This window comes from Rhincodon typus, chromosome 11 (assembly GCF_021869965.1).
Source record: "Rhincodon typus isolate 14 chromosome 11, sRhiTyp1.1, whole genome shotgun sequence".
NCBI lineage: Eukaryota > Metazoa > Chordata > Chondrichthyes > Orectolobiformes > Rhincodontidae > Rhincodon > Rhincodon typus.
The window spans coordinates 31847592-31869885 of record NC_063342.1 but is presented as its reverse complement, the minus strand read 5'-3'; the positions used below and the strand labels follow the sequence as shown (position 1 = coordinate 31869885).

At 39.3% G+C, this 22294-nt stretch overlaps 1 protein-coding gene across 1 annotated transcript in view; it reads right to left on the bottom strand.

Moving 5' to 3' along the window:
* Positions 1-22294, bottom strand: part of pou2f1b (POU class 2 homeobox 1b) — a 134561-nt gene that overhangs the window by 79148 nt on the left and 33119 nt on the right. The window contains exons 3-6 of the mRNA XM_048603084.1: positions 12898-13023; positions 7053-7229; positions 3234-3372; positions 1070-1195 (exon numbers count right to left, since the gene is read on the bottom strand). Of these exons, the coding sequence (XP_048459041.1) occupies positions 1070-1195; positions 3234-3372; positions 7053-7229; positions 12898-13023 (568 nt within the window). The remainder of the gene's footprint in view (positions 1-1069; positions 1196-3233; positions 3373-7052; positions 7230-12897; positions 13024-22294) is intronic.

The following is a 22294-nucleotide window of genomic DNA, read 5'->3' as shown; positions in this document are numbered from 1 at the left end:
TATGATGCTGCTTGGCCTGCTGTGTTCATCCAGCCCTGCACCTTGTTACCTTTTTTTCTTAAACAAGATTGCACAAAATCATGAACAGAGACCACAAAATCATAAATAAAAACCGAAAAACTGCAGATGCTGTAAATCAGAAACAAAAACAGAAGTTGCTGGAAAAGCTCAGCATATCTTTCTGCATAGATGAAGAAAAAAATTCGTGTTAACGTTTCACGTCCAGTGACCCTTCCTCAGAACATCCTTTTGCTTTTCACACTAATACCAACTCTTCTCAACTAAAATGGACAAACTGTCGCTGAACATTCCTGAATGGTTGTACTTAAATTCAATCCTCCTTCCCAACATGACCCATGAGTTCTGTTTCAGCTTCAGAACATGCAGTTTTCCATTTTTTTGTATTTATGACTTTCAGTGGAGGAAAAATGACATTAGGTATAAATTTAAAAATGCAAAATTTAAAAAAAAAATGAAGTTGTAATTGTGAGTGATTTCATATAGACATAAATGTTGCATTTCCGGGGAACATAAGAAATAGGAGCCAAGTAGACCATTTGGCCCCTTCAGTCTGATCCACCATTCAATGAGATCAAGGCTAATCTTCTACTTCAACATCCATTCATGTTTTTAATAGAAACCCATCAATCTCAGTACTGAACATACCCAATAATTGAGCCTTCATAGGCCTCTGAGACTGAGAATTCCAAGCATTTATCACCCTCTGAGTGAAGAAATTCCTCTTCACTTCAGTTCTAAATGGCCTAACTCTTTTTTGAAACCATGTTCCCTTGTTCTGGACAACCCCAACCAAGAGAAACATCTGTTCTGTAAGTCAAGTAGCGTAAGAATTTTGCACAATCTTCTAAAATACTGTGAATAAGGTCCAATCTATTTCACCTCTCCTTATAGGATAATCCCTACATTGCAAGAATTAGTTGGTGAATTTTCATTTCATAGAAAGAATTTTATAATAACAACCTAACAGTTTTGCATGTTATAAAAATGCTACACTTTCAAATAATACATTAACTCTAGCAAATTGAAAGGTAGAAATATGTACAAAAACCTGACTGCATAGTTCTTTTCCTCATTAAGCTAACCTGCGTGAAGGTGATGTTTGGCTGAGACTGCAGGAGGTTGGCTTGGCTTTGCTGAGGTAGTTGTTGTAGAAGATTCTGGGCTTGTACGAGACCTAACACGATAAGTAGAAAATCTGTTCAATAAAAACATCTGTTCCAGTTTAGTCTTTTTCTTGAATTTTCTAAGTCTTAAATCGAAATAAACATTTTAAGCCGACAAAATACTTCCTAAGAACAAGTGGTTAGCTTACATCAGACACAAGACATTATGGATATAGAAAATCTAAAATAAAATAACAAATACTAGAAACTCACAGCAGATTGGTGAACATCTGAAGAAGAGAAATAAATGAATATTCAGGATATAGCTCTATAATAAGATACTTTTTAAAACGTATATTTTTGTTATCTTATTTTCTGTCCGTTACAATGAAGGATACCACTCTTAATGCTTGCTATCTGTATCTCTACTTTTATCACTTTGTCAAGGATTCAAATAATAGATACAGTCAACTAGAATGAGAATTAAGTTGACTTTGATCTTCTTCAATGATAGAGTAACAGTTTTTATGACACCGTTGCATTCTGCCATTTCCTATCAGGGCCTTGATGAGCAAAAATGTCATTTTGACATTCAATTGTCTGAAAACGAGACTAACCCAATTCTTCTACACAGTATTTTTAAGGAATCCTTTGACAACCATCAACCTAAAAATTAATTTAAAACCAGATTGTAGCAAATGAGCGAATACATTTTCAACAATTGCAGCACCAATGTCACCTGAAGGCAAATATTTCAACAATAAAATTCATAAGCCATTTCTGCACAATCATGACTGAATGGTGCCAATGCCACTGAAACTGAAACAAGAATAAGACTATGTAACATAACACACTGAAAGCAAACTTGTCAAGAACTAAAAAAACATGTATCAGCATAAGTGTCAGCTTGGGAACTGACCAAGAAGCTTCCTTTACAAACAGTTATTACACCATTATTTTGTACTTAAAGTGACCTTAACAGGAATGATAGACAAAGGGTACTTTCTTGGGTTTAATGCATTAGTTACTTCCTTAAGATGAGCAGACTGATAACATTGGGTGTAATTGACTGACACTGCCCTACATCCACTTTTGTAATAGAATAATTGAGATGCCAATGATTAGTCCTTACAATTTGAACCAGATTCTCATATCATACCATTATGCTGTCAGTGTCTCTCAAATTTTCCAATAAGATGGACCAGCAAGTTTTGGCAACTTAAGACCTGATACGAATCATTGAGCTGATAAATTTACAACTAACTAAGCTGATAAACTTTAAAGTAAGATGAACACACAGAACAGCAGTTATGATCAAATTAGTTCAATCAGTGTAATTCATCTTTGCATAATACAAAAGAAAAAATGTCACAAGCCTTTCCATCTATGGGTCACTTACTTTATTTAAACAACTTTGAAGTACCTCTAGAATGGTTAACCTCCTACATTGTTGGCTTGCAGCTTTCCTACTAAACATAACCAACAGACCTATCTGTGTTTATCTCCATTTTCCCTGTCAATAGGGAATAACCGGTTTCTAACTTAATTTCAGAGATATTTTAAATTGCTAATAGGTTATTAAATTGATTATTTAAAATCTATGGGACATCATTAAAACCAACAAACTGCTCTCTTTTCCTTATTCATGCAAATACACAAAAAATAATTAAAGGCACCACTTGATTTTCCTCAAAGATTCTGTGGAAAATGTTTGGAAATAAAGTGTGACACATTCATCAATTTCAGTTGGTCAATATTCTGAATACCTTCCTCAAAATCACAACAGATTATTTTCTTAAATTATCAGGCTCCAGAAGATAGAGGAGAAAACAGAAGAACGATTAATTTTTGCTTGCAATTAAATTTTAGATTTTCATTTATGAAACAAAAGAGATAAAAATGATGCTCGCTATAAAAGCGAATGAAACTTTGTAGTTAACTGCACAAGGACTGAAACTTGATCTTGTCCCATATGGGATTCCTTTATCTCCCCCAGGAGATTGTAAACTCTTCACCTTTGTGATTTCCAATTCCTCCTAGAGTTAATATTCAAAACACTGCTGTTTTGCAAAAATTCTTGTTTTAAGTCTGACCAAAACAATCTCTCACCTTGTTGCCCCTGTGGCGTTTGCGAGATGATGAACTGCGTCGGTTGCAAGTTTGTGGTAATAGGGTGACCTGGCTGCACCAGAACAAACTGCTGCAGATTCAAGTTTTGTTGCTGTAACTGTTGTAACTGTTGCAGATCCTGCCAAATGATGGAATAATCAGTATGATGCAATCAGAAATTTAACAGATTAAGTAGTTTAACACATAATTACTTAGCTAACTGGTTTGTGGAATCTTATATATTTCTTACTCAAGATGAGACATGAAGGGAAACTTAGAAGTGTTGTTCCCATGTGCCTGCTACCCTTGCCTTCCTTGGTAGTAGTCATAGGTTTGGGAGCTGCAGTATTTCATTTGATAGATGGTCCACAATATGCCAGTGGTGGAGACTGTGAAGGTTTAGGGTAGTGAACGGGGCACCAAGCAAGTGAGTTGCTTCATCTTGGATGGTGGAAAGGTCTTGGGAGAATTTGGTGGTAGGTGGAGTCACTCACTGCAGAATATCCTACCTCCAAGTTGTGCTTGCAGTCACAAAAAATGTATGTAGTTAGTCCAGTGAAAGTTCTGGTTAACGGTTAGATTCTACCTTATTGAAATAGTCATTGACTGTCACTCGTGTAGCATGGAAGTTGTTTGCTACTTATCAGCCTGGATATTGTCTATGCCCCACTACATGTAGACAGACTACTTCATTGTGTGAAGTAGTAAACAGAACTGAGGATTGTAATTAACAGCAAATATTCCTACGCCTGATTTATGATGGAGAAAAGTTCATTAATAAAGGACCTCCACGGGGCCTCTGCTGATGTCCGAAGGCTGAGATAATCGGTTGCCAACAGCCATAATCATCTTCCTTTATGCTGGGCATGACTTTAACAAGCCATTTTAAAATGGCTTTACTTTTTCCTCCAGCTCTTTGATGTCAAGAGCATTAAAATTAACTAAAACAAGTATTTCAATATAATGGAAGAGATTGTTTAAGGCATATGAATCAAGAATTAAAATCTTGGTCTGGGCAGTCGCTTGTACAAAAGACCAAATAAGCATTTCCAGATTGTAGAATATTAAATTCATCTTTAATATTACAATATGGGGTGACACAGTGACTCAATGGTTAGCACTGCTGCCGCACAGCCTATGGACCTGGGTTCAATTCCAGCCTGTGGAGTTTGTACATCCTTCATGTCTGCGTGGGCTTCCTCTGGGTGCTTTGGTTTCCTCCCACATTCCAAAAATATGCAGGTTAGGTGGATTGGCCACGCTAATTTGCCCCATAGTATCCAGGGATGTGCAGGCTAGATAAATTAGCTATGGGAAATGCAGGGTTACAGGATAGTGCCTGGGTAGGATGCTCTTCAGAGGGTCAGTGTGGACTTGATAGGCTGAATAGCCTGCTTCCTCACTGTAGGGATTCTATGATTCTATACATGATTCAATTTCTAACTTGGGGGTTTGTAATACTAGACTGAGAGCAGGCTACTTTTGAAATGAAACATTCACATACTTACCAGCATATACAGTGATCCTAAATCCTTCCTAAAATACCAAGTCATGGAGAACTGACAATATGCAAGTTGTTCATTCTTATTTTTGGGAACTGCTTGGATATTAAAATATCTAATTTGATTGATGGAAAAACCAAGCTTTTTTTTATGCGCAACACCTTTAATTAACTCCAAACAACAGCTATCTTATTTTGAAGTTCGATACAATTCGGGGTAGCAGAAACTGTTCCAGACCTTTTCTCGCTAGTCTACAGGGAGGTTAACGAAGATCTTAAGTTTCATGTTAAATTTAAAATTGAATCATGCACATCTGATCTAACTGTAAAGTGAAATTCCACAGAATTGTTTTCGTTTGAGACATTTTTTTTGAGTAATACTACTTCACTTAAGTTAGCATCATAGAATCCCTACATTGCAGAAAGAGGCCATTCTGCCTATCCAGTCTGCACTGACCCTCCAAAGAACATCCCACCCAGACCCTGTCCCCCATCCTATCCCTGTATCCCCACATTTACCGTGGCTAACCCACATAGCCTACATATCACTGGACACTATGGAGCAATTTAGCCAGGCTAATCCACCTAACTTGCACATCTTTGGACAGAGGCAGGAAACCAGAGCACCCAGAGGAAACACATGCAGACACGGGGAAAACGTGCAAACTCTACGAAGACAGTTGCCCAAAGCTGGAGTCGAATCCTGGTCCCTGGTGTTAATGAGGCAGCAGTGATAACCACTGAGCCACCATGCCAACCTATCTGCTGACAAGACATTCTGTTTCCTTTGCTCTTAGGTCCATTGTTTTGAAGATACTTCAACAATAATTTTTACTCTGCAATTTCTGGCCCAGAGCTCTCTTTCAAGAATAAATGGGGGTATTTCATGCTGTCCATAAAAAAAGTCATTTTTTAAAAAACTGTCCTGCTTGTAGCTATTCCTATGAGCTGTGGTACGTCATGCTTATCTATCTTGAACCATCGTTATACGCCCACTATAGCTCATCTGCAGCTACTCTGTAACATCCATTTTCCAACTACACTTAGACTGACCCCTTTTTCTGCCGTCCTTCACTTTGTCCATGAGAAAGGATCTCTTCTAGATTATCATTATGTAATTAAAGTAAAAAGGGATTTGATAAGGTTGACACACACTGAAATTTTTCAATTATATTAAGAAAAAAAATAATGATTCGGGGTATTGCGGCCCTGTGAAAAAAGATAATGATGAACATTTGAAATAAGACATGGAGATTAATTACTGTGTGCCTGTATTTGCCCATAAGCAAGAGTTCAGTATTCTAGATATTCCAAGCAAAATGTTCAATCATAGACAGAAACTCACAAAAAATGATGTAAGCAAAAAACAAATTACAAATCCTCAGAAGATTTCCATTTAGACTTTTGAACGAAGTGGTAAGGACATCCTAGATTTCCCAAATATAATTTCCCAAAGTTTTGTCTACTTCTAAAGTGTTCCTTCACATACCATGCGGACTAGTGTGCTGTGAAGGTTGCAGCTTCAGAACAGCCGTTAAACACCCCTGCATTGTAGGTAAAAGAGGAAAGAGATACTATAATACTGAGTACTGCTAGCCAGCCATTGAAAAGAAGTAGGACAAAAGAGTTTGAGTCAACCTGTAAATAAGCCACAGACTTTGAAATCAACTGTTCAACTATCAAAGTCAGTATTACCAGTACAATCCGATGTTAATAGCCAGAAAATTCCACTATTTATGATATGCAGCATGGTGGCTCAGTGAGTAGCACTGTTACCTTACAGTACCAGGGACCCAGGTTCAATTCCAGCCTCGGGTGACTGTGTGGAGTTTGCACATTCTCTCCGTGTCTGCGTGGGTTTCCACTGGGTGCTTGGGGTTCCTCCCACGTACAAAGCTGTGAAGGTTCGGTGGATTGGCCATGCTAAATTGCCCATTGTGTCCAGGGATGTGTAGTTTAAGTGGATTAGCCATGGGAAATGCAGGGTTACAGGGATAAGGTAGGGGATGATCTTCGGAAAGTCAGTGTGGACTTGTTGGGCAGAATGGCCTATTTCCACACTGTAGGGATTCTATTCTTCTTCTTCTATTGGAAAATTGTTCACTTAGTTAATTAGACCATTTGAATTTAAAAATGGTAACGTGGTTACGGGTCCCGATCTGAAACGTCAACTTTCCTGCTCCTCTGATGTGTTCCTCCAGCAACGGCAGTTCTTGCTATCTTACAGCTAATTATGTGCTGGCTGGGACCTGAAATTCACCCATGTGTTGGATGCAGCTTGATTTTGAACACTTGGCCCTAAGTGTATTGATGCTTACTTGTATTTGGATTGGCTGAGTGATGGGTATTTGTGCCATAGGAGTTGCTGCTGTGGCAGAGATGGTGGCTCCTGTGGTATTATGCTGCTGATTTGCTGAGTGTTGAACTGCAGCAGCCAGTAGCTGGGCCTGTGCTTGCTGGAGCAACAACTGTTGCTGTGCTGTTGTCAATGTTAGCTGTAGAAACAAAAGTCAGATAAATGCAATGTATTTCTTCTAAAGCAGTTATTATCACGTTCATTTACTTTGTTAAGACGTAATACAAATCCACAAATTGCTTTTTAACTGCTCAATATTGTAGAAATGATCTTGTTTCAATTACTATATAATATGAAGGACTGAATGTAATTCACCAATTCGCCCTTAAAGCTTAAGCAAACAATAAACATAAAGAAAACCCAGATTTCCCAGAGAGGATTTTACAGTGTACAGTCAACGTTAGCCATCACTGTTGCTCTGAATTGGATGACCACCTCAGGATTTAGCGCAAGCACAGTTTAACCCTGATGTTGCAGTCTGTCTCCATTATTGGTTGCACTCTAGATTCAACCTAAAGCCAGTAATCAGTTAGGTTTGTTAATGTGGCAAAGATTTCTCTTTTTATGCTCTTACATCACTGTCACAAAGCAGTTGCACCTTGATTCACCAGGTGTAACCAGGTTTTTAAAATGCCAATCTGAATAACTACAACTGCCGTAAAGCTCTTTAAAAAGGTGATTTCAGAGTGGTTAAATATCTTCATTTTATAGAAATTTTATATTTTTTGATTTTGTCATAATATTTCAGTATCTTGGCCAGTGTGTTTGCCCGATTCCTTTTACTTTATTCTAGGCAACTTTTAAAAACAAAAGATTTGATTTTAGAGCTTTTCATTTCTTGGTTGGTTGGTTGTGAACATTTTTCAACGTGACTGGCTGATTAGACAATTTGATGCCATTGCTGCAACACAAGCTGGGAACCCTGATGCAACAATGCTACAATCAAAAACATCTAAGTTCTTGCCCCAGAGACTGTGCAATCTCTCTCAACAAGTTTTTCTTCAAGGTCAGTGGTGAGTATCCTTACTTTGTCACTGGCTAAAAAATATAAACCTTTGTTTTACTATTGATGACAAATCCCAACATATACATTTTCTTGAAAAGCAAATGTTGAATTCCAATAAAGCAGAAAAATATTAAAATATAAATTAACCAAAATATTCCTCAGACAAAACAAACTTTACTTAGTTTGATAATTCAGCTTTTTAGCAGCCTTTTGGTCCTCTGGGACTATGGTGACTTAATCTTTACTTTATTCTCTTGTTAATCCACATTTGTCCATATAGTACTGTTATCTCAATTTAAATTTGGATAATTAAAGAACACCATTAAAGTTACACTATAACGCTTGTGTCTCTCTGTAACTTCTTTGCAAATTGGTTCCTCTTCATCCTACCTACCAATTGATGGCCTATTTGGTATATTAAGCGATGTTATTCTATTTTTCATGTTCCTCAGTTCTAGCAAAATAGATTCTGTCCCTGACTCCGCTTTCTCCAGAACTTCCAATGCTCTCCTTAATCAATACTGCCACCCCTTCCCCTTTGCATCCTCTCCTATCTTGACTGACTACCCTATATCCAGGAATATTTAACGCTCGAGTCTTTTTTGTTCTTGAGCCAGGTTTCCGATATAGTCAAAACATCATATTTCCATAAAGCATACACTTTGTGTATATACAAACATGCTCAGTAACTTTGATTTGGATATTACTGTTTTTACTCTGATTTTGACTCAACCTATTGGCTTACTATTCTGTACAGTTGTGCTAAATATCTTTCCCAGCATTTTGTACACTTTGGTATTCCTCCCTGATATAATCTCATGGTTCTTGCACCACTGCCAAGGTAATTTAAATCTTCCAACAGTAGCTTGTTTCAATGTGGACTATCACCTCTGGACAGTAACACCTCATCCACCCAGTTCCCAGTACCCTGTAACTGCGCAGTGACATCCCTGACTCTGGCACCAGAGAGGCATCACGCCATCTTGGATTAATGCTTACGGCCACAGAAAAGTGTCTCTGTTCCCCTAACTACCAAATCGTGAATCAATGTTGCCCTTCCAAACTTCCCGGTACCCTACTGTGCAGGTGAACAACTGAATTTGGCTATTGCTGCACTCCCTACACAAACCATCACTCTCATCAGGTATTCAGGACTGAGTACTGACTGTTAATATTGTATTTGTTTAACATCTCTGCCATTTCATTATTCCCATTACTATTTCTCCTTTCTCCATCTAAAAAAGAGACTCTGGTTTACGTTTGTTACTGTTTCATTTTGCATGCTTGTAGAAATACTTGCAATCGGCTTTCATATTTCCGACTGGCTTAAGGTAATTCTACTTTCTCTTTCCTCATCAAAATTCTGGTCACCTTTTGCAGGTAGCTACAACACTCTCAATTCTCAGGCTTACCCACCATGTTGGAATACAATATTTTAAATATATTGATACACTTCTGGTACAGATGGGCCTCCTGATCCAGAGATAGGCACATTACCATTGCACCCTAAGAATTCTGGGAATATTATACACTGTTGTTTCAATCAAATACTATTCTTAATCTTGTTAATTAGCCAGGGATGGATCTCCTTCCCATGAAGTTTCAACTGAATGGAGATTTGTTGACAATTATGACATTTTTTAAGTGTTTGCTATTACTCATTCACAGTCATGTCTTTTACTTGAATTTCTGTCTGCCTTAGCCAATTCACTTCTCTGCCATTAAGTGCATTTTAAGTTCCATACTCCAAATTTGGACTTTTGTACAGCACTCTGGAAGTCAAGTGAAATTCTATTAGATTTCCTAGGGGATCATTTCCTGTGAGATTACCAATTCTATTTGGTGACATAAAACAATACAGAAAGTAAGTCTTCCTTGGTTGGTTCCGCAAAATATGCCCCTAGATGACAGTCTCAAATACATGCCAGGAACTCACCCTCCCATTTACCTTTATGAATTTGATCCATCTAGATTAAAATTTCCACAATTATTGTATTACCTTTAGTACAAACTTCTGTTATTTCCAGATTAGTACCCTGTGCAACACTATAACTACAGCTAGGACACCTAGAAACAGCTCCCAACAACTTTTATTGACCTCTGTTACTTCTCCACCAATAGCAATTTTAAATTCTCACAGCGCGGCAACCAGAACTGCGCACAGTTCTCCAGCTGTGGACAAACCAAAGTTCTGTACAGCTTTAGCATAACCCTCCTGCCCTTATAATCCAAGTCACGGTTGATAAAAGTGTGTCCCTTATACCTTAACAACCTCATTAAACTGTCTTGCTACCTTCAGGGATCTGTGAACAAACATCCCTCTGTTCCTCTGAGCCTCCCAGTATCCTGCCATCCATCAAGTACTCCCTTTGTCTCATTACTTCTTCCAAAGTGCATCATCTCACACTGTTCAAGGTTAAATTCTATCTGGCAGAGATGTGACCATCTGACAAACCCATCTGTACCTTCCCTTAACCTAAGATTTTCTTTGTTCCTATTAAGCAACTGGCTAATTTTTGCGTCACTTGTAAACTTAGTTGTCACCTTCCCCTCCTCCCAACTCTCAATTATATTGTTTATATACATCACAAACAGTACTCCACTGGACACCGGCTTCCAGACTTCTACGCAAACAAGCATTCTACAAGCACCTTCTGTCTCCTGCCAATAAGTCAATTTTGGATCCAACTTTCTGAGTTACCCTGGACTCCACATGTTTTTACCTTCTTCATCAATCTCCTACGTGGGACCTTGTCAAAGGCTTTGCTGAAATCTATATAAATTGCATCAACTGCACTAATCTCATCTATGCACATGATCACATCCTAAAAAACTTTTTTCCCACCATCCTCAACAAAGACAAGCTGAAATCCCGGAGTAGACCTTATCTCCCAAAGTGGAGATTAATTCTCTCCTTCAGAATTTCCTCTAATAGTTTCCCTACCGCCAATGTCAGACTCACTGGTCTGTAATTCCCTGGTTTATATCTACCACTCTTTTCAAAAAGTGAAGCTACCTCAGCTGTTCTCCAGGCCTCTGGTACCTTTCCTGTGGCCAGAGAAAAGTTAAAAATTTTGGTCAGAGCCCCTGTAATTTCCTACTTCACCTCCTACTACAGTCTGGGATACAATTCATCCACACCTAGGTTTTTTTTTCCACTTTTAAGCCTGCAAAAAGCCTCCTATACCTTCTCACTCCCTATGTTGAACTGCTCAAGAACATCACAATCCCTCTTCCTGAATTTTGTACCTACATCTCCTTCTCCTGAGTGAAGACATAAGAGAAGTACAGGGGCGTCTCGATTTACGAATGTGCACATGTATGAATTTGATCTCATATAGCGGTGTAGTTTTAAAAGATTCGACATATAAACATTTCCTGTACTTATGAACAATTCCATTATATTGTCCTGCATTGTGTTCTGAATTGCATACAAATCAACTTGCAAACAGATTCCACAACACCCTGCATTGACCTCCGGTTCCATACACAGTTTCCCCTTGATCTCTATTGGTCCCTACTCCTTCCCTGGTTATCCTCTTCCACTTAACATACTTACAGACTATCTTGGGTTTTTCCTTAATATTTTTCATGCCCTGCTTTGCTCTCCTAATTACTTTCTACACTTCACGAAGGTCTCCATTATCTTTACCCAAAGTATTACACTTCTCGGTGGCCTTGACCTTCCCCTTTGAATTTATAAATTTCGTCCTATTTGAACCCTTCTTCCCAATTTTTTTTTTACCAATTAGGAACAGCGGGCAGAAGTAGCCCCTCTAATGTTTTTTGCCATTCAATAAAAGTATGGCTGAGATGCTCCTTAACTACTTATACATGCCTTTACTCCATTATCTATGAATACCTACAAATAAAAATAAAGTCTTACATCTAAAATTAACAACTGATCTAGCTTCAACTGCCAAAATTTGAAAAGAGAGTTCTTTCACGTGTTTCTACACTCCTGGCAGGTCTGATTCCAGTTCGTAAACTAGCTCCCTAGTCCCAAGTCCCAGACTTTCCAATCAACTAAAATAATTTCTCTCCAATCATTCCCAAACTTATCCCTTAACAACTTGAAAACTTTAATCAAGTCACCTCTTAACCTTTAAATTCCATGTAATACAATAGTTTATGGCAACTCCCTCTATAATTTTATTTTTGCAGTACATATATCATTCTAATAAAATACAAAGCACCGTAGATGCTGGAAATCTGAAACAAACAGAGAGAATGCTGGAGAAACTCAGTTATCTGGCAGATCTGTGGACTGAGAAACAGAGTTAATATTTCAAATCTGGTATAACTCTTCCTCAGAACAGTTCAGAGAAAGTATATTAGCCAGCATTACTTTAGCTTTTTTGAGTATTTGATTATTAGTTCACAATGTTACTTAATCCTTGTCCAATACTCCCACTGCTGACATCATAGCTAATTAAGTTGCAGTTTCTGTCCACTTATCCGACTTACATCCAGTTCAGTTTCTGACTTTAAAAGAGTCTTCCCTATCCCCAGCATCACAAGCATAATTAAATTCATGAAGTAAATGTACAAAAACCTGAGCAGTTAAAAAACATGGCTAAGTAGAGAGATTGAGGCTACATGTTAGGCGGTGGACAAGGTATCTAACTAAGACATATGGGGAAGGAATATAATAGCATAAAGCAGTGGTAGGTGAAAGGGAAAAGGGAGAGATGTAAGGGACAGATCACAAAAGCTGCAGGGGGAAGGAGAAGAGCAATAAGTGATTTGATATTTTTATGGATTTTAAATTTGACTTTACTTGGTAAGGGCTTTCACATACCCCAGTGATCTGCCCGCCAGCAAGCATAAGCTGTGTCTGTGGAAGGGTGGTCTGTAAAGATGGTTGCAGCGAAGGCTGGGTTGTCGTTTGCTGGGACGTAGAATCCCCTGATTCTTCACTTTTTACCTTAAAAACACCAAACAGAACTGATTAGTCATTATATCACTAATTAGTAATGGAAACCAAAATTCTGTCTTAGCAAAATGACTGAACGTAAACATCCAGTATATTGGAATTGGAAATTGTGTACCGCTGTTTTCAAATGCAGCAATGGCAACTAATATTGCCAGGCACTGTGTACAGAGCATATACTTAAACCAGTTTCAAATGTTTCTCCTCAAAATCCCTCAGCATCAAGGATCTTCTAATGAAAATGCAAGAACCGGCAAACTCTTTAGTGTTTAAATGTTTTTAAGTTATTTGCCTTTTTATAGCACAAAAGCAATTTACAATTGTTTTTGAATTTATATTTCACCCAGTAAAATGAAATATGAATGACATGCACCTCTGGCATTGATTGCCAAGTTAGAACCAGACCGTGGGAATAAGTGCAACAGAAAACATATAAGGAGATGATCTAGAAAAAAAATGTTGAGGAACAATGGCAGACATTCAGAAAAAAATTCATGATTCAAAGACACAGCATATCAGTTATATTTGGATCTAATAATAAGTTATAAAAAGACAAGGTAAGACCATAGAAACTTGAACCAGGAGCAGTTTCTTATGCATCTTTACAGCTATACCGTCAGACCTAGACTGGCCCAAGACCTCCTGGCCTGCTGACTTAAAGGAGTGGCATGCAAACCCAACTACAATATCCCAGTGAGGGAAGAGGAATCTAGGAAGGGGAAAACTGATCATGGTTATCCAAGGGAATTATGGATATCTTAAACTGAATGAAAAACACATACAATGTGGCAAAGATTAGTGACAAACCAGAGGACTGGGAAACTTTAAAAAGCCAACAAAAGATGACCAAAAAAGGGATATATTAAAATAAACTATGAGGCCAAACTAGCAAATAATTTTGAACTGGATAGTAGGAATTTCTTCAACATATATAAAAAAACACAGACAGGCCAAAGTGAACACAAGACACCTTAGAGAATGAAGCTGGGTATAATAGTGGAGAAACAAAGAAGAGTCGGGGAGTTGAATTAAAGACTTTGCATCAGTCCTTCAGTGAAGAACATTAACAGCATACCAAAAATAGTTTATCATCGAGGATCTGGAGTGGTTTGGGGGAGGAAATAAACATAATAACTATTACAAGACAAAAAATCCTAGGGTAAATAAAGGCTGATAATTCCCCTGGACTTTATGGGTTGCATCATAGGACACCAAAGGATGTAGTTACAGTGATAGTAGATCCACTATTTGTGATCTCAGAAGAATCTTTACATTTTGAAAAAGTCACAAAGGACTGGAAAACTGTCAATGTAAAAACATTTTTCAAAAGGGAAACAGACAAAAAAAACAGGTAAATGAAGGCAAGTATGCTTAACATTTGTTATTAGAAAAATATTAGAGTCTGTTATACTTGACATCATAGAAGACCATTCAGAAACACATTATCCAATCAGGTAAAATCACCATGGCTTTACAAAGGGGAAATAACGCTGGATAAATGTATTATAATTCTTTGAGGAAGTAACAAGCAGCACAGATAAATGGGAACATTTTGCAATATATCTGAATTTCCAAAAAGCATCTGCTAAGTACTACACACAAGTCTACTTAATAAGGTAAGAGTCCCTGTGTTTGGGGAAGTATATTAGCATGGATAGAGGATTGGCTAGTTAATAGAGGACAAAGTTGGGATAAGGAGGGCATTTTCAGGATGGCAACCTGTAACTAGTGGAATGTCACAGAGATCAGAGCTGTGGCCACAATTATTTAAAACATATTAATTACTTAGTCAACAGAAATGAATTCTCAATCATCAAGCTTTCGGGTGACACAAAAATAGGTGGAAAAGCAGTGGTGAGGATGACATAAAGAGCTACAGAGGGATATAGACAGGTTATGCAAGTGGGCGTACAATTAGAAAGTGCGATGTGGTGTAATATAAGGTGATGCACTTTGCAGAAAGATCAGAAGACCTGAATATTATTTAAATGAGGAAAGGCTGCAGAAAGCAGAACTGAGGCATTTGGGAGTCCTTGTGTATGAATCACAAAATTCTATCACCCAAGTACAGTGGCTAAGAGGGAATTGAAAAGGACAGTTGGCCTTTATTTCAAAGGGAATGGAATTTTAAAAAGGGAGGTCTTCCTAACACTGTATGAGGCACTAATCAGTCCACAAATGAACTACTGTGAACAGTTTTGGGCCCCTTGCCTGAAGAAATGGATATTGGTGGCAGTCCAGCGAAGGTTCACTGGGCTGATCCTGGGTATGGAGGAACTAACTTATGAGAAGTCGAGTAGGTTGGGCTTATACTTATTGGAGTTTAGAAGAATGAGAGGAGACCTCATTGAATCTTAGAGGGCTTAATAGAATTAGCACGGAAAGGTCATTTCCCTTTGTGGGAGAGTCTGGGAACCTGTAGACGTAATCTCAGAGAAAGGATCACTGGTTAAAGAAAGAGATGAGGAGAATTTTTTTCCTCAGAGGGTAGTCAACCTCTGGAACTCTTTATTGCCATGGATACAAACCTAGCCCTATCCAATTTTTCCTCAGAGGACAACGTGCACATACCAGGTATTAGTCTGGCAAACGGTCCCTGAACTTCTTCCAATGCATTTACAAGATTCCTTAAATAAGATGACAAATACTGTACACAGGATTCCAGATATGGTTTTTCTCGTATCCTGTATAACTGATCCGTAACATCCTTCCTTCTGTATTCAATTCCTCTTTTAATAAATGATAACATTCGATGAGCTTTCTTAAGTACTTGTTGTACCAGCAGAATGGCATAATGGACAGAAGTATCACGGAGAAATTGTGGGATTAGAAATTCAGATTGAAGTTGACTATGACATTGATATTGGGGATAATGGTTAGCTATAGGAAATGGAATTGGTGCCAAAGGTATGAGATGAGTGGGAAGGGCTCAAATTGTTGACTTTTATTTTCTACATGTTTGATCAGAGAAACCGCAGCACAAAGACTGGATGCAGGGAAAGAAGGTGGTGTATAAGAAGAGAGAGAAGGGTTAGAACTTAGGTACTGCACAATTGTTTCTAAGATTAGAGGAGTTAAAGGAATATCTCTAAAAGAAGGCAATAGCAACAGAGAGTACAGGACCCAAGATGGTACCATTTATTATGGTCATTAGCATACCAACAGAAGATGGAAGCTAGTTAGTTTGCATTTTTCGTTCAAGCGTGGTCAAGAGAAAGAGCTGGATATCATCAAGACAATTAACTCGGTGATGGCATAGGAAAAGGTGGGGCAAAAAATGGAGGATATGCCAGTTCAGTGCGGAGGATGAGGATGGGTGAGGATAGTGGGAGCATGGGCAAAGTATAACTGGATGAAAAAATGAAGGAAGATAGCAAAGGCAGGTGACTAGATGGTCTCAGCCAGTGACAAAAAAAATCCACAAATTCCTCACAATTGCTGAGAGAAGTGAGTGCACAGGGAGAAAAGGGAAAGACATTTGTCCAACAGGTTTGTGATAATAAAAAAAGGTCAGGGTTATTATTGTTGTATGCAGTGATCCTGGAGTAGTGCACTGTTTGCGAAGATAGTGATGCCTGCTTTTAGGCATATGGTGCATCCAGAGCTAAAGATCAATGACAAAGCTATCTGTCCCCCATGTTTCATCCCTCAGACTTGAGGGGGTAAGGACTATATGACAAGCAGTCTTTCAATATCAGATGCATTCAATCAGAATTGAAATTTTAATGTTTCAAAACCTATTTTCTTCAGTCCTGACACACAAGTTTCTGCTGAAATTCCTGACAACTAACAATTCACATAAAAATTTGGGGGAGGATTTTTAGTATTTGCTATCTGGACAAGTTAAAAAGAATTGATTATTCTGTACTGTTGCACATTAAGTGGTACAGCTTTGCTAAAAACTCTGATTTACACAAGCTCAACAGCACCACCATTGAGTACATTTTGGTACTGACAATAGTTCCTAAACTTTTGAACATTATCCAAACTTACGTAATTTTATAGGTAGAAAATACATTTATCACAATCTAGCTCATGTGAAATCCAATCACTCCATAATCTAATACAAATATGTTCATTAATCTCAAGGATATACTTTCCACCCATTCTCACACATAGCCAATTACGCCATGAGCTGCAGCTGTTCGAGAAAGTAACTCGTCACCACCCTCCCCTGCACAATTAGGGATAGGCAATAAACGCTGGCCTAGCCAGAAACTTCACATCCCAAGAATATATCAAAAATACAACTGGGAGGTTCAGGTTTTACTCCTGCTATAATTTGTTTTGCCATACAAATCCAAAGTGATTTATAGAAGGCTGTTCAACAGATCATGTCTGTCTTGATGGATGAGGAATCATTCAGCCTAATTTCCCTTAGATTTTGGGTTCATAGCTTTGTAGGTGAGGACACTTCAAATGCATATCAAGTACTTTTAAACGTTATGAAAGTTTCTGTCCTTACTACCTTCAAAGGCAGTGACTTCCAGATCTCCATAATCCCGAGTGAAAATTTCCCCTCAGATCCCATGTATTCTTCCAAATTTTTACCCTGAATCTATACTGTTATGACAGATTCCTCAACCTAGGGAAAAGGGCCTTACTATCTTGCATACCATGGATCTTTTAATTATATTCACTTCTATTATATATTTCACAGCCTTCTCTGTCCAAAGAAATCAATCCAGGTACAGAAAATACCCTAGAAATCTCTGCTCTAGCTTCTTTATTGCAAACATGCTGAATCATCATAGACTCCTTACAGCGTGGAAGCAGGCCATTGGGCCCATCGAGTCAACGCTAACCCTCCGAAGAGCATCCCACCCATTCCCACCCCATTCCTGTAATCCTGCATTTCCCATGGCCAATCCACCTAGCCTGTACATCTCTGGAGTGTGGGTGCAAACCAGCGCACCTGGCAGAAACTCACGCAGACAGAGGTAGAATGTGCAAACTCCACACAGACTTTCCTATGATGCTGTAACAAGATCTAAACATAGTACTCCAGCAGTAGCCTATGTTTTATATGGTTCTAGCATAACATCCCAGTTCTTACATTTTACGAGTTGGCTAATAAAGACAAATATTCCATATATCGCCTCAATCAGCATTTACCCATCAAGGCACTTTCAGGGATCCTGTGTTCCTTATAGTCTCAGTATCCTGTGATATATTGGACATTTCCTTACTTTGTTAGCCTTGCCCAAAGGGAACTTTACCTTCACATTTCTCTGGAATTCCACTTGTCTGTTGATGCATTCCTACATTTACACCTCCTTCCTCATTAGTACCCAGTAGCTAAGTTTTATATCTGCTATGTTACATCTCCTACATTCAAGATATATACCACAAAAAGTATGCAATCTGCCATTTAGCTCTGTGGAATGCCACAGCCTTACCATTTAAAAAAAGCACTCATCAACCATCATCTTTTGCTTCCTGACTTTTACATTTTTTCAATGTAGTTTTTTATATTAATGTATAAATAGACATTTACAGAATAGGAGGCAACCATTTGGCCCAACATGTCCATGCTGGTCAACTAATCTCACATAGCCCTGGAGGCTATGGCAAGGCAAGTAAATATCTAAACACTGCTTGCAAGCTCTAAGAGTTTCTGACTCAACCACTCTTTAAAGCAGTGAGTTCCCACCACCCTCTAGGTGAATAAGATCCTCCTCAACTTCCCTCTTAGCCTTCAACCTTTTACTTTAAATGTATACTTCCTGATTATTGAGCCCTCTACTCTCAGAATCATAGAGATGTACAACATGGAAACAGACCCTTTGGTCCAAATCATCCATGCCAACTAGATATCCTAAATAAATCTAGTCCCATTTGCCAGCACTTGGCCCATATCCCTCTAAACCCTTCCTATTCATACAGCCATTCAGGTATTGTTTAAATGTTGTAATTGTACCAGCCTCCACCACTTCCTCTAGCAGCTCATTCTGCACATGCACCACCCTCTGCGTGAAAAAAGTTGCCACTTAGATCCTTTTTAAATCTTTCCCCTCTCACCTTAAACCTATACCCTCTAGTTTTGGACTTGCCCACCCTGGGGAAAAGGTCTTGTCAATTTACCCTATCCTTGCCCCCTCATGATTTTATAAACTTCTATAAGCCTCAGCCTCCAACGGTCCAGGGAAAATAGCCCCAGACTATTCAGTTTTTCCCTGTAGCCCAAACCTTCAAATGCTGGCAACATCCTTGTATATCTTTTTGGAACCCTTTCAAGTTAGACAACATCCTTCCTATAGCAGGGAGATCAGAATTGCACATAATACTCAAAAGTGGCCTAACCAATGTCCTGCACAGCTGCAACACGACATTCCAACTCCTGTACTCAGTTCCATGACCAATAAAGGCAGGCATACGAAACGCCTTCTTCACTATCCTATCTACCCGTCACTCCACTTTCAAGGAACTATGAACCGGCATTCCAAGGTCTCTTTGTTCAGCAACACTCCCCAGGGCCTTATTTATAAATCAGCATGGTTTCATCATGGGGAGGTCATGCCTGACAAATCTGTTAGAATTCTCTGGGGAGGTAATGAGCAGGTTAGACCTAGGAGAGCCAATGGATGGTATCTACCTGAACTTCCAGAAGGCCTTTGACAAGGTGCTGCACAGGAGGCTGCTGAATAAGATAAGAGCCCATGGTGTTAGAGGCAAGGTAGTAGCATGGATAGAAGATTGGCTCTCTGGCAGAAAGCAGAGAGTAGGAATAAAGGGTCCTTCTCAGGATTTTTTTTTTCTTTATTCATTCGTGGAACGAGGGCATCGTTGGCTACGCAGCATTTATAGGCAGTTAAGAGTCAACCACATTGAATATAGAATCCCTACAGTGTGGAAACAGGCCATTGGGCCCAACAAGTCCACACTGCCCCTCTGAAGAGCATCCCACTCAGACTCATTGCCCAACCCTTTCCCTGTAACTCAACATTTCCCATGGCTAATCCATCTAATTTACACACCCCTGGATGCTACGGGCAATTTAGCATGGCCAATCCACCTACTCTGCACACCTTTGGACTGCGGGAGGAAACCAGAGCACCCGGAGGAAACCCATGCAGACACGGGAAGAATGTGCAAACTCCACACAGACAGTCGCCTGAGGGTGGAATCAAACCCGGGTCCGAGGCACTGTGAGGCAGCAGCGCTAACCACTGAGCCACCATGCCACCCCAGTGGCAAATGCCATTGCTGTGGGTTTGGAGTCACACGTAGGCCAGACCAGATAAGGATGACAGTTTCCTTCCCTAAAGGGCATTAGTGAACCAGATGGGTTTTTCCCGATAATCAACAATAGATTCACAGTCATCATTAGATGATTCTGCCTTGGTGGGATTCGAACCCGGTTCCCCAGAACGTTATCTGGGTCTCTGGATTAACAGTCCAGTGATAATACCACCAGGCCATCGATTCCCCCTGAAGCCAGTGACCAGTGGTGTTCCTGAAGGGTCAGTGTTGGGACCACAACTTTTCACTTTACACATTAATAATATAGATGAATGAACTGAGGGTATTCTGGTTAAGTCTGCAGATAACACAAAGATAGGTGGAGGGACAGGTAGTACTGAGGCGGCGGGAAAGGTTGCAGAGGATTTAAATAGTTTTGGAGTGTGGGCAAAGAAGTGGCAAATGGAATATAACATGGGAACGTATGATGTCATGTGTTTTGATTGGAAGAATGGAGGCATAGACTAATTTCAGAAAACTGAAGTGCAAAGGGACTTGGGCGTCCTAGTCCTGGATCCTCTTAAGGTAAACTTGCAGGTTGAATTGGTAGTTAGGAAGGCAAATACAATGTTGGCATTTATTTCGAAAGGAAGAGAATATGAAAGCAGGGTTGTACTTCTGAGGCTTTATAAGGCTCTGGTCAGACCACATTTAGAATATTGAGAGCAGTTTTGGACCCCATACCTCAGGAAGGATGTAGTGGTTCTGGAGTGGGTCCAGAGGAGGTTCACGAGAATGATCACAGGAATTAAAGGTTTAACATATCATGAACATTTGAGGAGTCTGGGTCTATACTCAATGGCGTTTAGAAGGATGAGGGGGAATTTAAATGAAACTTACAGAATACTGAACAGCCTAGACAGAGGCTACATTGGGAAGATGTTTCCATTAGTAGGAGAGACTAGGACCTGAGGACACAGCCTTAGAGTAAAGGGAAGACCCTTTCGAATGGAGATGAGGAGAAACTTCTTCAGCAAAGAGTGGTGAATCTAGGGAATTCATTGTCACAGAAGGCTGTAGAGGCCAGGCCATTGAGTATATTTAAGACAGAGATAGATGGGTTCGTGAATACAAAGGGATCAAAGGTTACAGGGAGAAAGCGGGAGAATAGGGTTGAGAAACCATCAGCCAATGGCAGAGCAGACTCGATGGGCCAAATAGCCTAATTTCTGCTCTTACAGCTTATGGTCTTATTAAGTGTGTAAATCCTGCCCTGATTTGCCTTTCCAAAATGCAGCACCTCACATTTATCTAAATTAAGCTCCATCTGCCACTCCTTGGCCCATTGTTCCATCAAGGTCCTGTTGTACTTTGAGGTAATCTTCTTGGCTGCCCACCACACCACCAAGTTTGGTGTCATCTACAAACTTACTAACCAAGCCTCCTATGTTCCCACTCAAATCATTTATATAAATGATGAAAAGCAGTGGACACAGCACCAATCCTTGTTGAATGCCTTACTGAAGTCCATATAGATCACGTCCACAGTTGCTCTGCCCACATCAATCTTCTTTGTTAATTCATCAAAAAACTCAATTAAGTTAGTGAAACATGATTTCCCATGCACAAAGCCATGCTGATAATTCCTAATCAATCCTTGCCTTTCCAAATACATGTAAATTCTGTCCCTCAGGATTCCCTCCAACAACTCACCCACCAGTCTATAAAGGTTCTTGAGTAGATTTGTAGCTAGAGTTGTGGATGCTGTGGTTGGTTCGCTTGCCAAGCTGGTTCGTTAGTTCAAGACGTTTTATTACCCTGCTGTAACATTATCAGTGCAGCCTCTGGTGAAGCGCTGTTGTTTTCCAGCCTGGTATTTAAACTCTGGGGTCCATTGGATTTGACATCATTTCCAATATATATATTATATATAGGATCTAATTCTTTGTGTTTGTTGATGGCCTTCTTGGTGGAGAACCAGCCCTCTAGGAATTCCCGTGCTTGTCTCTGTTTGGCCTGTCCCAGGATCCTGGTGTTGTCCCAATCGAACTGGTGGTTTTCCTTATCCGTGTGAATGGGGATG